The sequence below is a fragment of the Mytilus galloprovincialis genome, chromosome 12 (genome assembly GCF_965363235.1).
Source record: "Mytilus galloprovincialis chromosome 12, xbMytGall1.hap1.1, whole genome shotgun sequence".
In the NCBI taxonomy this organism is placed as follows: domain Eukaryota; kingdom Metazoa; phylum Mollusca; class Bivalvia; order Mytilida; family Mytilidae; genus Mytilus; species Mytilus galloprovincialis.
In genome coordinates this window covers 26639569-26656680 of record NC_134849.1, presented here as the reverse complement: position 1 = coordinate 26656680, position 17112 = coordinate 26639569, and the positions used below count along the sequence as shown (strand labels likewise).

At 31.0% G+C, this 17112-nt stretch overlaps 1 protein-coding gene across 1 annotated transcript in view; it reads left to right on the top strand.

The window, feature by feature from the left end:
• LOC143055277 (uncharacterized) overlaps window positions 1–17112 on the top strand; it is a 180160-nt gene that overhangs the window by 121958 nt on the left and 41090 nt on the right. Inside the window, exons 7-10 of the mRNA XM_076228410.1 lie at window positions 672–722; window positions 1446–1490; window positions 2516–2560; window positions 16850–16882. Coding sequence (XP_076084525.1) covers window positions 672–722; window positions 1446–1490; window positions 2516–2560; window positions 16850–16882 — 174 coding nt within the window. The remainder of the gene's footprint in view (window positions 1–671; window positions 723–1445; window positions 1491–2515; window positions 2561–16849; window positions 16883–17112) is intronic.

Sequence of the window (17112 nt, the reverse complement as noted above, 5' to 3'; positions counted from 1 at the left end):
TTTTTATCTCCTTTTAAATTTCCAACAATGTTTGGTTATGACGTTTGGTCGACATTCTTCATCGTATATGCCAATATGTTGATATGTTAATTAATTATCTTATTGTATAATGGTATCGATATTTCGTGTCCTCGCTGAGGGTGGATATTTCGTTTTAAGTGTATCACCAGTCTTTTTTTGCATTGACATAGAGAACATTGATTTGTTCACTTATGTTCATTGACCTATTATAAAATAATGAGTTGCAAAAAACTTAAAAGTTTTTTTAATACAACGCAAAGGTAGACCTAGTCGTTATTGCCAACTACTATATGCACTTCACAATCGTATTGAAGTTTTATTTCTTTCTTTGTTTTTAATTGGGAAACTCTAACAGGTCATACGAATCTGAAATGCATGTTTGACCTATCAATTTGAAAGACTTTTTAAATGTGCTTGGCATCCTTTGTGACAGGAAGGGAACATCCCGTTAACAATTATTATTATCAACTCTAAGGAAATTTCAGAACGAAAAATCCCTTATAAAATAGCAAAATCAAAAGTTCAAACAAATCAAACGAATAGAAAACAACTGTCTAATCCACACTTGGTATATAAACATTCTTCATGTTGCTTGAAGTCGGAGATCGAATCTTATTGAAACAAAGGACATGTTTATATTATTATTTCAGGCTACTCCAGTGCTCATCACGTTGCATATTTCATCATTGCTAGTATAGTTTGTAAGTATACAGTATACTGCGAAAAACATAATTTGTATCGACATAAAATATAGTTTGCTAGACGACTGTAAATGATTTGTGATATCTATAACATGCAAAGTAACCTATTTTGGTAAGCAAAACATTAAAATAAGAAGATGTAGTATAATTGCCAATGAGAAAACTATCCACCAAAAGTCAAACATGTCAAATGAAATGGATATAACAAATCATAGGCAACAGTTCGTACTTCAACAATAACAGAGCTGCTTAAAGAAAAAAGTATTCATAGAAATCGACTAGAATCATCACGCTATATCTAAAAAGGCCTCATTGATGTTACCTTTAAACCTTTTCTCTTGAAATTATTAAGATTCATTTGGGCAGATTTGTTTCAATACACATCATGTACTGGTTAATACTAAGAAAATTTGAGTTTTAAGCGGAAATGAATCATCAATGTACCTTTTATCATAACAAAGAGGGTCAAACATTTTGTTTTAACTTAGCGAAAGGACCAACATTATGAAAAATACTATTAAACTGATTTTGTTTTGAACATCTTGAATTGTCATTTGTAACATACAAAGAAATAGTTTCGAAGTTAGTATTTGTAAACTGAAGGCATGCAATTAAAAAAATAATCATGTCTTTGGAATTCCCTGGATATTATACCTGTTATACATTGTTATACAAGTTATAGTGTATTCTTCTATAATTACACCGTTTTCTCTTTTTTTTTAGTTTATTTTGTCGTTGCTGTCGTAGTGTTAAAAGTCAGCGACTTTGGTAAGCTACAAAGACACCCAACATATAGAAGAAAAAAGTGATTGGTTGATTGTTGGTTGCTTAACGCCACTTTAGCACAAAAAAGCTATATCGCGGCGAGAGCTAATTCGATTATTTTTACAATTTAAGGCATATTTTTAAAATAAGACAAAAAGTCCTCCAATATACTAAAATTCTAGACTAAGGCAAATTGATTATTTACAAATAAAAATCAACAGTAAGATAACGTGATAAAAATTAAAAACGACTTAAATATAATAACATTTTTATATTCTAGAAGAAAAAATAGTATTCTAGGTAGATATAGCGTTTATTCAATTCTTCAAATACCTTATACATGCACACAATAACCTGGGGAATGAAATTGGTATCCATAGTTATCAATTCATCTATTTGTAGAGAGCACATATCTCTGGTTTGTGTCTATTCAGTTATCTGCTATTTCGTGTATCAGCATGTCTAATTTTTAAACAAAACACAAAATATAAAATCATAGACAAGTTTAGTTAAAGTGATTCGATAAATTTCCTAAGCCATATTATGATTATTTGTATGCAAATACAATGATGCGGATGTCAATACCAGTATTAAGATGCAGTAAGTAATGACATTGTTTATTTGTATAACGCAATGTCTCTTTCATGTCTATCATGATTCATGCCAATCTAAATAAATACTTGGCGGTATGCGTAATTGATGAAAATTCAAGTTTTCAATTATTCTACTGCTAAAACAAGGTTAAAATTATAATGAGATATTCAACTTTGTTTTCCTTGAAAACGACACGTGACCTTTGTTCTTGATTTATGAAAAACTTAACTATATTTTCTTTTAACTACCAAATGAATTTCAAAGTAAACATATATATTCAATTCGAATGACATCTGATATAGCCTTGAAGTATTTGTGACTTTGGCAACCGGCCTTTAAATACATTTTTAAAATCATCTTTCTTCTGGAACAAACTCATCTATTAAATCATTTATGTATTGAGCCATATTCATACTATATCTTGATATATAAAGTTACAGGTGCTATATCCACACACATTGATGAAAATGAAACAATAGGTAAGTAAAATAATTTGAATCTTCATAATTTAGAATATAAGATAAAGTTCATAGATATCACAAGATTAAGAAATACTATAAGAAAACCAAGTATTTTTTATAGTTTGTTTGTTTGTTTTTTATCAGTTGTGTTTTTTGTTTTGTTTTGTTTTTTAACACGCATTATGTAGAGAGCATTTGACAATTCGTTTACCAGTATTTTATTAGAACAATTACAGAACATAAAGAGACCAGCAAACACTAGTAACCCGAATTTAACTTGAACGGACAAAAACGTGTTAACGCTATTTAAATGAGATTGATCGTTTATTGATAAAGATTGACAAAAATTAAAAATTATATTTAATTCATATCAATTCATATCAATTCATTTTAACGCCAGTCAAATAGATTTCTCTGCGGTGAATCAATTGAAATCAAGTTGCTGGTTAGTTGCGTTAAACTAATAGGCCACGCCCCCGTTAAACTATTTCAAACATCCATTAATTCGTTTTAAACATGGATGAGACCCGAGCTTTTTACAGGTAAATCACCCAAGCAAAACGAACTCGATGTATCTATCGTTTTTTGTTTCAAACTTTAAATGCGTAGTCTTATTAAGTCACATGCTCCACAATTTAATTAAACGAACGTATAATACACGTGACATTTTCATATATAAGGCATTTAAATAAAAACATTAAAATATATATGCACGCGTGGTTTAAAAATGTCAAACTAGGGAATCTGTTGAAAATAAAATAGTTAGATGGATAACATAAATTTAATTTGCTCAAATGCACTAGATCTTTATCGCACATATATTTGTGCGTTTCAAAAATTACTGAATGCTATGAAACCTCATGGCATGTAAGTAACATGTGGTCCTTTGCAACTATTTACGAAACTTAATGTATTCCTGTATATTTACCGTTTCTCTTTTCTCTTTTTATGTTTACTATATTGTACTCGTAAATCAAATGTAGACATGGAAACTACACAGCAATTATTTATTGTGTACATAATTTAAATCGATGTATCTTATATTTCCGGTAAGCAACAAATATTCATTCTCTTACCGTATATTGATATACGGAAAAGCTTGTAATGAAAAACAAGGTTTTGATGAATTGAATAATAAAATTGATGAAGACAATGTTGACGTATGTTGAATATGATAAACAGAAAGTCATACCCAAAATTATAAATGAAGTAACAGCCCACTGAACTTTTAAAACTGTGTTAAATTGTAATACCGGTCACTGGCCAAATCGGGCGTTAATTGTGGAAGAGAAGCAAATATCAAACAAAAATATTGTTCTTACGATTCTGTAAAAAGATTATTGTGCTGTCATGCACCCTGACGTACTTGTAATAAATGAACATATATATATGAGATAAATTTTAGTCTGCGATAACGATGGGTAAGTTGATTTAAGTTTAACGACCTAGACTGGCTATTTATCGGCATACTCTCACGTTTTTTAATGTTTTAAAAGAAAACATATATTTACGTTTTGGGCATTAAATATAAGTCTACTTACCAAATTGAAATGAACATAAACATTGTTAAAAAAAATGGAAAAGAAACATTCTGCATTGTTGTTTTCATATAATTTTATTTCCTATATATTTGAGCGGAAATATCTAAGTTAAAACTGATTGTAGTATAGATAAAATAGTTCATCTAGGTGCTCTCGTTGAAGTTCGCGTTACATATTAAAATGAATGTCATTGGTCGGAAAGTTTGCAAACTTTCAATTCAATACACAATATAGAGTCCATGCAGTTCGGCAAAAAAAATCAAATTAAGACTCTACTTTGTCCGATTAAACAAACAGAATTTAGAAAAATAACACTTTTACGATTCTTTCAACCACGACCAAAATATCTATCTTTTTCTCCGCTGAAAATCATTACTATTGATATTAGAACAAGTCAAAAGTTGCCGGAGCCGGTTGATTTATGATGCATACGAAACTTTAATAATTAATTATACGGTTTGTATTTTTCCAAATAACTACTATATCCGATAAAAGTCGAAAAATAAATTATCGGTTAAAACTACCGATTTTTCTATGAGACAAACATTATCCTTATATGAGTCAAATTTGCAATATAGATTCATAAAGGACAAACCATATCCTCATGTTTTTTTATGCAACACTAGTAAGCATAGTTTGTCTGTTCTCGCTTCAAACCAAGCCATCATAAATACACCAGAGATGACTAAAATGAAAGTCTTTTCGCTCATTGAGATTTTTTGGTAGGTATTAAGCTTCAATTCGACCATTAATTACCGTAAATTTTCGATTTTTGCAAAATTACGAAAAATATGTTATAATCCTTGACCTTCCCGAAGCTTATACTTCGTTTAGTCGATTGTATGAAAGTTTTTTTTTAAGAAACCGGTCTTTTACTGCAAAAAAACAAAAAAAAAAGATAAAAGCGATTTTTGTTTGAAGTCACGAATCTCATTCTTACAAGAAAATGAAAGTTTTCGTGTTTAAGGTTGTGCTGAAGCAAACGTAAAAGTTGAAATAAAAATTACACTCCGAGATTACACTAAAGACATTTCGCTAGCACACATGGGACTAGATTTATTAATTGTTCATTTGCAAGTCAAAATTAATAATCATGCAAAACAAATGATAAAACTTCCCAATTTAAAATTGAGAAAAAACCGACAGGAAACCAAAGTACAAAGGTACGGCATTTATTTAAAAACAATCTCCATCCAACTTCAAAATGTGAGGTAAATCGATTAGCTTACGCTAGCCAAGCAACCAACAGACAAAATAAATCTTGACTCTCCGATCAAGACTATCTATAGACACGGAATAAAAAATAACGGAAAATAATAGCATGTTAGAAAGGTTACAAACACATTTATACAAACATGAAGCAGCTGTTTTTTTACTGAACTGGTCAGTGGTAATACAAAACTAGGGTTTCAAAAAGATGAAGAAAAAGAAAAAGACATTTAAACATGCTAAAGTTTCTGAAAAAGCAAATCAGACATAGTGTTTAACTGAAATTGAAAAAAAAGGATCATGATAGTCTATAATATGTAAACATTTATTTCAGAAAGCCAACAACAACATGAAAGGAAACTATGTATTGCTTAAAAACATTGACCAGGGCCGTAACAACCTCATGTTTGAAATTTTAAAACAAAGTCACAGTACAAAGGCTTGTCTTCATATCAAATTGTTTTCACGGCGAATGTCTTGCAAGAAGCAAACTCCCATTACTCCGATGTCGCCCCTGCTTAATTTTGCGTGATCCATGCATTTCCTATTTCCATTCTCAATTTTATGTTTCTGAATTACTTGTCTTTTGTTCATTTACTTCCCTACTAAATGTCTATAGTCTAAGTGTTAATTTTCATTTGTAAATGTCTGGTTTCGCAATAATGCATGTCCACCAATATCCAGACATTGTGCGAAAAAATATAGTTTAGAAGATATTATTCTATGCTGAATACAGAAAACATATAGTCGTTTCTTCATGAAGATTTGAACTCTAACATTAAAGAGAACCAAACTGGCTGTCCTTTTTGAGTATTTCCATCTGGTGTCGTACATTTAAGGGTTTAACTAGTATTAACATGATTAAGTCGTGTCAACTTACTGTCAAGACAGACGCCTTTATAGAAAATAAAGGAATATGGGGTAAACATACACGGGACCTAATCGAACACAAAGTCAGAGCTTAACAAAAATACAAATTATCAATGGTCAGCGTTTTTATTCCTGTTCATCTTTATAGTCGCTATAGGGTCTTCAACGATGAAAGAATCTGAGAGTACTTAAGTTTCTGACAGCTAGTTCACACTGTTACGTTTGGAGTCTTCCTGTCCGTCATTCCGCAATCTGATAATTTGATTATCTGTCTCAGGACCTGCGCATATATACAATACTTGCCACTGAACATTGAACCAAGTAAAATCAATACACATCGTTTCATATATAAAAATCAATCTACAGATGATTATGCATTTCTTAGTTGGTTAGATTCCCTTTTGTGGGAGTTGAACACTTTGCGGGACAATTTTCTTCTCATGGGAAGATATATTTTTCCCATGGGAATATTAGTTTTTTCTTTTCTTTTTTTTCAGAATTTGTAAAAGTGCTATGAAATATCGAAATGGACTGACAATCATGCACTAGTAACCAATGACTGGAACAATATAACAGGCATTTCAATAAATTAAAAGTATTTCTATCATACTTTTACACTCACAAGTCTTTTTATATCGTTGAATGATTGATAGAAATTCTACCGTTCAGCGAATGATTTTACAATTTGAATCTTTCACCTTTGTTTTCGGTCAATATCATCGTGCATTTCATGTAATAGTGTTCGCTGAACTGTCACGTATCAGAAACATGCCTTTTGAATTTCAGAATTAAAATTATAATTTTGTTTTAATCTATAATTATACATGGGGAATGACGAATCGTGTTTTAGATTGTTTTCTAATTATAACCTTTGAATTTCGTGAATTTACATCATAATTATTATGAATGTAATTATTCTTTTTCGTCTACGTAACTCGATATGCGTGTTTTTCGCCACTACAAAGATGAGCACGAACTTTTTTTGTTCAAATTTCCTAATCATGCTTATGCAATGTTGTAACTCGTCTACACAAAAATCTTGTATTTCAATTCATTTTTGGTCTTTTCTAGATCTTTTATAACCTCTCAGGTAATTTTCAAAGAAAATCAAGAGTTTTCGGCATTTACAAGAACGCGTACGGATGAGGATTAAATATAATCTTTTTGTGATATATTCACTTGTACTTTACCCGTAGGCTGTCTTCGTGTACTGCAATTTATGGTTTACATGTTTAAAGGAATACGAATACTTTATTTCTCATAAAACTTCAATTATTAGTTATCAAGAACATACATACACATAACTATAAGGTAAAATTAGTACATGCATGTGTAAACGATACAATTAAATTAGCTTGGAGGACTGACTTTCACATTTATAACTTTTACATAGTTTTTCTAATATTACAATATTTGATGAGTTTAACTGTTGATCAGCTTTAAAGATATAAGGGTTTGACTAACAGTAGTTCCTTAAACATTTCCTTCTTTTTCTATAGTTTATATGTTCTACAATTCATAATGTAATGGTACTCATCATCAATGTTGTTTGTGTCACAGAGACGACATATTCTGTCTTCTCTGTGTAAATCCTGAAACCTTCTGGACTCAATCGGCAACTACCACATCTATATCTGCGTAATATATGATTTTAGAAATGTAAAAAGGAGTTTTCTAATTGATAATTCTTTTTGAAAATATGACAGCATTATGTTTTATGCGATTCTGCATAAAAGCAAAGAATTCTTCTTGAAACTGGTCTTTGGGTTTCTGTTTAATACATTTTGACACCCATTTATCACAAACTGTGCACAAGGACGGAAAACAAATATACGTCCTTGCTGTGCACTATAATTCGAAATAGTTGTAAATTGCAATTTTTTTTAATTTCTATTTTTTCCTCACTAGATAGGTGAAGGTGAAAGTATGTATAACATTTATTGTAAATTGCGAAAATGCATTACGAGCATAAATTTATAATTTTAAGTTAGAATTTAGAGTCTCAACTTTTTTTCAAAATCTCTGTAATATTACTCATGTATTATTTATGTTTATGTCAAAGGCGTTTGATTGGATAATAGGTAAAGGTAGGCGTGGTTTTTGGTAACTTTCCTCCAATCAACTGCCCCATTCGAGAAACCTGTGTGCGCTGATGCGTGTAAACTGGGTATTGTAACGGTACGTGTCTTACATCAGAACCTATCGTGCGTGACCAATGTTTATTGTATAATTTCTTGTCACGTGGTCAAATTATCTGAAATACAAGTTCTAAAGGTGCACTACAGCAGAATTACAGTTTCAGTTGTTATAATTCAGACACAAATTAATATGGTTATTTTGAAATCTGCTGCATGGTTTATTCCATTGGCAATCATATTCACGAAAAGTTGTAAATCTTGAATATTCTGTAATATCTTTATGAAGCGTGATTGAGAAGTAGATTCACACAGATACTGCAATCATTGTCATCTTTAATATTTACTTTGCATGCACTAAATTTCTAATCCATTTGTTTAGAACAATAAAATATGTTTAAACTACTAAATATCTAAATGAGATTACATAGGAATAACTTGTGGTGTATTCATGTACATACTAGTATGTAACAATAATAAAAAGAAACCAACAGCACTATTTGACGAAGACGAAGACGAAATAAAGGATTGAATTTTAACGTTCAGTGACATATATTACAATGATGTCGAAACAGAACTTGAACTTGACAATAGGTTTTCATAGAACCGTCGCTTTTCCAAAGTACGCTTAGGTGCGATTTCACAACTTCGGGTTCGCATTATAGTTATACATGTACAAAATAACTTACAATAAACAAATTCTGATGATTTCTTCAACTGTTCGAGGACTTTCTAGTTGTAATATAAATCTGTGATTTTTCTATATTCGTACTTTCGCCACGAAGCAAAGCAGTTCGATCTAGATCTGGACATGTATCATCATTAAACATTTACAATATTCAATAGTTGTACATTTTTTTTGGTACATGTAGAACATGTAGAAAAATCCGTCTTTTCGAATAAAATCTTAATTTACGTACCATTGTAAAATTTAGAATGGAAAATGAGGAATGTTTCAAAGAGACAACAACCCGACCAAAGAAAAAAACCAACACTGAGCAGAAGGTCACCAACAGGTCTTCAATGTAGCGAGAAATTCCCGCACCCGGAGGCGTCCTTCAGTTGGCCCCTTAACAAATATATACTATATATATATATATATATATATAGTCCAGTGATAATGAACGCCATACTAATTTCCAAATTGTACACAAGAAACCAAAATTAAAATAATAAAAGACTAACAAAGGCCAGAGACTCCTGACTTGGAACAGGCGCAAACATGTTTATGATCTCAACCTCCCCCTATACCTCTAGCCAATGTAGAAAAGTAAACGCATAACAATACGCACATTAAGATTCAGTTCAAGAGAAGTCTGAGTCTGAAGTCAGAAGATGCATATACGGACCCTGGATTTAAATCAGATATGATCTGGCGGTTTTTGTCTTTTTTTCAAAATACATATTTTTAATTGTGACTATCTTTAGTTTCGAATCTTTCTTTTATTCTAATTAATTTAGTTTAAATGAAAATAAGGAAATTGGAATTAAAACACTGTTGAAGAGAAATTACATATTCGGGTTAAATTCACCGTAGTTTGTTAATTCAAGTTTGACATCTAACATCTTAATCCGTAATCCACATTTACCTGACAACCTTAAATTGTTTATTGAATTTTATCAATCAAATATCCTCACACAGGAAACTAGACAAAATAAGTTATTTGTAATGGTATTTATCAAAACTAAAATGATTGAAAATATCTTTGTAGAATATGAATTTGCCTAATAAGCGAATAATTATAATACATATATTTCAACATCTTCAATAGAGAGATTACTGATAAGATGCCCAAAATATATGTACATGTATACATATTGCGATTAGTGCTATATAGTATGTCAATGATATCGAATGCCCGCTGAGTGTTAAACATGTTTGACACTGCTGGTTTTAATTTTCTGACTCAAGTATAAATTTAAGAAAAGTTAATAGTTTCTGAATATTTTTAGATTCAATATTTTATCATTATTATTATTTTTTAAAGTCTCACCACATACAAACATAAAATGAGAATCACAGAACTAAACAAAACATTTAAACATTTGCATTGTGTGCATCAATCTTTAAAAAGATAAATGAGACGCGTATAAGACACAATATATAGATATAAACAAATTTTTACTCATTTACATTCAAAATTTACAGTGTCCGTATATAACAAATGAAATGAAACATCTTTTTATTTAAGAACAAGTGAAATAAAATGCCGTTTCTTTTCAATAAAATATTGTTGATGTTTTTGGCATCTATTGCAGCAACATTGTCGTTATTGAATAAATATATAAATTTTTCGCTATTTGATATTTATAAATTGAAATGTTAAGCCTAATGTATTATTATATGTCTATAATGGGCATTTTAAAAGGACAGGAATATAAAAAAAAGAAGATGTGGTATGATTTCAAATTAGACAACAGTCCACAAGAGACCAAAATGACAGAGACATTAACAAATATAGATAACCGTACGGCCTTCAACAATGAGTAATGCCCATACCGCATGGTCAGCTATAAAAGGCCCTGATATGACAATGTAAAACAATTCAAACAAGAAAACGAACGCCTTATTTATATAACATAAAAAAAATGAATGAAAAATAAATATGTAAAACATAAACAAACGACAACTACTGAATTGCAGGCTCCTGACTTGGGACAGGCGCAAACATAAATAATGTGGCGAAGTTAAAATTGTTAGCGGGCTCCCTATCCTCACCCTTGTCTCGATCAGTGGTATAACAGTACATGTACAACATAATAAAAAAAAGAGGGTTTGGATGGGGTTCAATGATTAGAGAATAATGCCCTTGAAAAATGAAGATTAGAGAATAATGGGCATAAAAAATAAAGATTAGAGAAATGCGTGGTCTAAAAATATAATGAACATTGAATGATCAATAAAAGAAAACGCTAAAAGATACCTGAATTTTATTGAATGATTAATAAAAGAAAATGCTAAACATTATCTGGTAACAGAATTTTCTCTTCTTAAAATTTAAAGAAAATTATCAAAGTTATCATTGTAAAAATATGATAAAAGTGAAAACAAACTTGGTAAACCTTTTTTGGTTTCGTGGTAACAGACTATAGGATTCAGTCAATATGAACTGGTTTCCGATACTTCTACTCGGGCTTTAAATTCAGTGGCGGATCCAGAGGGGGCGTAGAGGGCGTACACCTCCCCTTTTGCTTGGACTTTTTTTTAAATGATTAATCAGACTAGACTTCGTGAATTAATAGGGAGATGCAGCATCTAAAATGTCCAACCCTTACACCTTACCAGCAACTACAAAATATGCATGCCCCACGCCAGGAACCGTTTAAAAAGTGCATATTTCACTTATTTTATGTTTTAAGTCCTAAAAAGGGGCAAAAAAAAATTTCGCCTCGCTCCCTCGTTACAAAACTACAGCCCCTCTTTCAAAAAGCCTGAATCCGCCCCTGTTTATATCTGACTATGCGGTTGGCTTTAGCTCATTGTTGCATGCCGTACAGTGACCTATAGTTGTTAATTTCTGTGTCATTTGGTCTCTTCGAAGAGTTGTCTCATTGGCATCTTCTTATATGTAGTCAAAATCACTGGAAAGAACTGATGAAAACTTGGACTTGTTACTTCATAGAACTAGCACTTAAATCATGCAGAACAATACACACCAACACGTCATTGTTGAGTAACAAATGAAAGCCTTGCTGTTGTTTGGAAATCACCGTTCTCATTCATTTAAAAGAATGATTTTTACTTTTTTTTTAAAGATTAAAGAAAACTGGGGAAAAATTAGAGAATAATGCGTAAAAAATTACTTTTAAAGAATAGACTTATTTTTTGAAGATTAGAAAAAAAGGGATGAAAATTAAATGTTTACAGAAAAACAGCCCCCCCCCCAACTCAGACCCTCCTATAAGAATCATTTTAAATAGAATGGACAAAAAGATGGAGGGGTAGAGTGTAATATTTGTAACTGGGCGTTAAGCAATCATGAATCATTTAATCTATTCTTTATATTTTCATCTCTTTATTCTGTAATTTAAAGTGCTTATTCCACTATCATCGTTATTTCTGTAAACTTACTTTCATAGCCTCATATATGTACATGTACATGGTATTTGATACAGGAACAATATACCGTCGTATATTACAAAAATTGAGAATGAAAATGAGGAATGTGTAAAAGAGACAAAAACCCGACTATAGAGCAGACAAAAGAGGAAGGCCTAAATTACGGGTCTTTAATGTAGCGAGAACCTCATGCGTATACATACATGCATTATTGTATGCACATGCTTGTTCCAGAGACATATAATACAATTATATGTCTCTGGATAAACATAATTATTTAGAATTAAAAAGTGTATAGTTATCAATAAGTTCATTTTCAAAATCATTTATTTAAAGTGAAAAATCGCGAATTATCCCTTTAAGGCTTGTTGAAGATCTTCATCAAATAACGAATGAATATAAGAAGATGTGGTATGCTTGTCAATAATTTAATTCACCGTACATGTGGAATACCGTATGATATTTTTTTTGGTCTAAAAAATAATACATCTACTACATGTCTTTGATTTAGCAAATGATAAAAGATCTGGCATAAAAACGTGATTCTGAATATAATCTAAAAATTGAAGAGAAAGCCAGACTAAGACGTTATACAATCTAAAGAATACAAATCTTAAAGTTTTATTACTTAGAAGTATACTGTCCCCTTCTTTTAACCTACAAGAAAACTTCACGAGAGCCGATGATTAAATATCCACCTTGTTTTTCCGTATATATACTGAGCCAAAAAGGTTTAGCAACATTTTTTTTTTTTTCGTCAACCAGGCCACCCCGAAAGTGACAGTCAGAAAGGTCTTAAAACGGTTGATGCCGGAATGAGGGTTGTTGACATCATGGCTCGATTTAATGTGCACTAGGCAACAGTTCAGAGACTAACAAACAGATATCGACAAATTACAACTGCATAGGATAGGTCGATATCTCGTAGACAAGAAAAAACTATCGTCAATGGAGGAGCGCTTCCTTCGCTTTACGTCAACACGTGACAAGTTTTTTTCGGCTAAAAAAGTACTGCATTGACTAAGGGAAGTTGCTGGTGTTCCTGTCAATCCTTCATTGGTGCACTAAGGGCATGGCTGAGAAATTGATTTTGAGAAACACTATACTCATTTAAGCATTTTGACCCTCCCGCGCTCTATACAAAGAAAATCCTAATTAATGTGAGTGATAAACATTCATGTTGCTTCTGACATATCATAATTCCATTTTTGTGTTATTAAAATTATATGTTTAAATTTTATGATTTTGTAATAAAACAAAATTTCACAATTTTGTTGCTAAACTTTTTTGGCTCAGTATATATATTAAAATAACTTAAGAAGCAATTCAAAGGATATTCAATTTGTTTCAATATTGCCGAAAACTGAGGCTACTATAAATTTTATACATGTAGTCGTCTCAGCCGAAAACAATACATAATATTGATAATATAAGCAAGTGTGACAAACCAAATTGAATCACAAATTTGTTGTTTGGGATTATTCATGGTTCACTAGTATTCCTTTCACGAATTTGGCTATATTTTTGGACCTTTTGGATTATAGCTCTTCGTCTTTTATATTAAATTTGCTTTTGATTTCATATATTTTGGCCTCGAGCATCACTGAAGAGACATGTATTTTCGAAATGCGCATCTAGTACAAGAAAATTGGTACCGTTAATTGTATTCTATATTAACCAGTGACACGTGTCCTAATTTTTAAGAAAAGGGATAGAAAAAGTATGAATCAAAAATATCCGGTTTTTCAAAACTATATTTTCAAAATGCATTGCATAATTTAAACCGATTTAAAGTGTTTCATTTTATTGTATGTTTGTGCGTATACGAAAAAATGATAGAAGGTTAAACTTCAATGTTCATGACTTACAAGTATTATAATATTTCTTGTAAAATTGATAAATGAGCGGTTTTCACAAATACTGAACATTAGAATATATCGTAAACGTCAATTAATGAACAAGCAACCCAACGAGAAAAATATAATTTCAGAGGCATCTACATGTACATGTATAACTAGTTTTGAGTTAGAGAAATCATTCAACATGTTCATTGCCATATGATTCTATTCAGATTTGTGAGTTTTTTCGATTTACGAATAAGTCTATAAGATACAAAAAATTAATTGAAGCAAAAAAAAAAAGAAAGAGACATGAAATAACGAATTAACAAAAGTTTACAAATACATACCTAGGTGCATTTACCAAAACAACATTTGAACTTATTAATACATTTTTTCATATTATTGTAATTTTATGTTTATGTACCCGATATGGAGTTCTTCTGAAATTAAAAATCACTTGAATGGGTATTTCTGGTGTATATACATGTATCACACTTGCCATCTACATGTACAATATACGGAAATGACACGGCTGGGTATTTTAAAGTTACTGAAGGTAGATTACTGGCAGGTGTATATCCCCGGGCGAAGAATTTACTGATTTGTCAAAACGGTTAGGTGTAACTTGTCATATTGTAAAGTTTTGAATCGCACTCATCTCTTTTTTTTTATTATATGAATTGCGCCAATAAATGAAACTTGACACATTCCCCATTTCCATTCTCAATTTTATTAATTGTGTCATATTTATCTCGAAACTATTAACCTATTTACACGTACATGTAACATTAGAATACCTACTTCAACTGTTGAATAACTTTATAATTACTAAAATTCAAAATTATGTACTTCTCCTTCCGTATGCTATGTTTTTTTGTGTCAATTCTATCTTTCCATCAGGTCCATAGTGCACTTTTTTTGTCAGTCTAAGTGCACTAAGGAGGCCCTTTCAGTTTGCGATTTCTGTACCTACATGAAAATACATAAAAGGACCTCCTCAGTGCACAAAGAAGAAACATTTGAAAAGAAGTCTATAATATTTGCGCAATTAAATGATTGTTTTATTGGCGCTAATGAATGTTGCAGTTTTTATGATAAAATTATGCAAAAAAAAGAATTCGCGTAATTAACTTGTGGTGCAAATTAATTCTTTTTTAGCCAAACTGGATATCGGCCTTCAAAACATTGTGTATACACAAACAAAGCAAGATTTATCTTTTGCGCAGTCTAGCCGGAGAATACAAGTTTTTGCAATTCGTGAAGGATTTTAATTTTAGAATGTAATGAACAAGTAAGAAGATCGTTAAATCGGAAAATGAGCTATGCACGATGAAAGTTTGGTGCGTCGATAAAAATTTCATGGATTCACTTGATAATTGTAAAGTTTCAAGTCTTTAAAAATAACACCCATTTGTAGAACTGATTATTTCGATCCTTCAAATATGCATGTGTAGAATAATAATAAAAAAAATATATTATTAAGTCTCTTTCATATAGATACTGTAGATTTGTATTTGAACATCGATTGCAAACATAACGTTCAGTGAGAAATATTTCATGTATTCGTACAGAAAACAAATCAACTTCTTTCAGAATACAATTGATTGGTTATTGAAGTAAATGATTTGCGACAGAATCAGTGACACTTGGCCAGAAGCTTACCTCTAAAATAAAGAAATATAAAAAAGGTAGAGTTATTTTTAATTCTGTATTTTACTCATAAAGGACTTAAGCACTTTTTACAGTCAATGCCGAAAATATGAAATACATCGATTTAAATTATGTACACAATAAATAATTTTTGTGTACATAGTTTTCCGTGTCTACATTTGAATACGAGTACAATATAGAAAACCATCATGTTATATATTTAACTATTTTTTTTTCAACAGATTCACAAGTTTTGCATTTTTAAACCGCGTGTGCATATATATTTTAATGTTTTTATTTTAATTCCTTACATATGAACATGATACGTGTATTATTCATTCGTTTCAACGTTTTAAATTGTGAAGCATGTGACTTTAATAAGACTATACGCATTTAAAGTTTGAAACAAAAAACGATAGATACATCGAGGTCGTTTTGCTTGGGTGATTTACCTGTAAAAAGCTCGGGTCTCATCCATGTTTAAAACGCATTAATGCATGTTTGAAATAGTTTAACGGGGGCGTGGCCTATTAGTTTAACGCAACTAACCAGCAACTTGATTTCAATTGATTCACCGCAGAGAAATCTATTTGACTGGCGTTAAAATGAATTGATATGAATTGATATGAATTAAATATAATTTTTAATTTTTGTCAATCTTTATCAAATAACGATCAATCTCATTTAAATAGTGTTAACACGTTTTTGTCCGTTCAAGTTAAATTCGGGTTACTAGTGAAAACACATTACATAATAAACAATATAGATTAAATTTAAATGTTAGGCATCCATTTAGTTAGCAGTGATTCCAATAAAGGTTATAAGGTCCGAAATACAAATGTTTATTCAGTTTGATTCAAGATATCTCTGTGCACCGCTGTTTATATGTCTTTCATCAATACAGCCGTAATTTGTAAATAGGCTGTATCTCCTAAAACCAACTCATCTGCTGAACAAATTATGTTTTGATGCACTTAATCAATCAGATATATATTTTGCAGATGAAGTTGTCATCCAACCAAATGAAACGACAGGTATGTACAAGTTCTATTTACCTTCATTGTTATTATGTTGTGCCGTTACAGCACTGTATCAGGTTAGGGAAAGGGTTGGCTCCTTCAAACATATTAAATCCCGCCACATTCTGTAAGTTTCTGTCCCATGTCAGGAGAAGATTATAAGTTATATGGTTCGCTACTGACCCCATACGGATCCATAGAGGGTTAGTAAAGTCCATAGGGAGTGAGGACGGAGGCCGAATCCC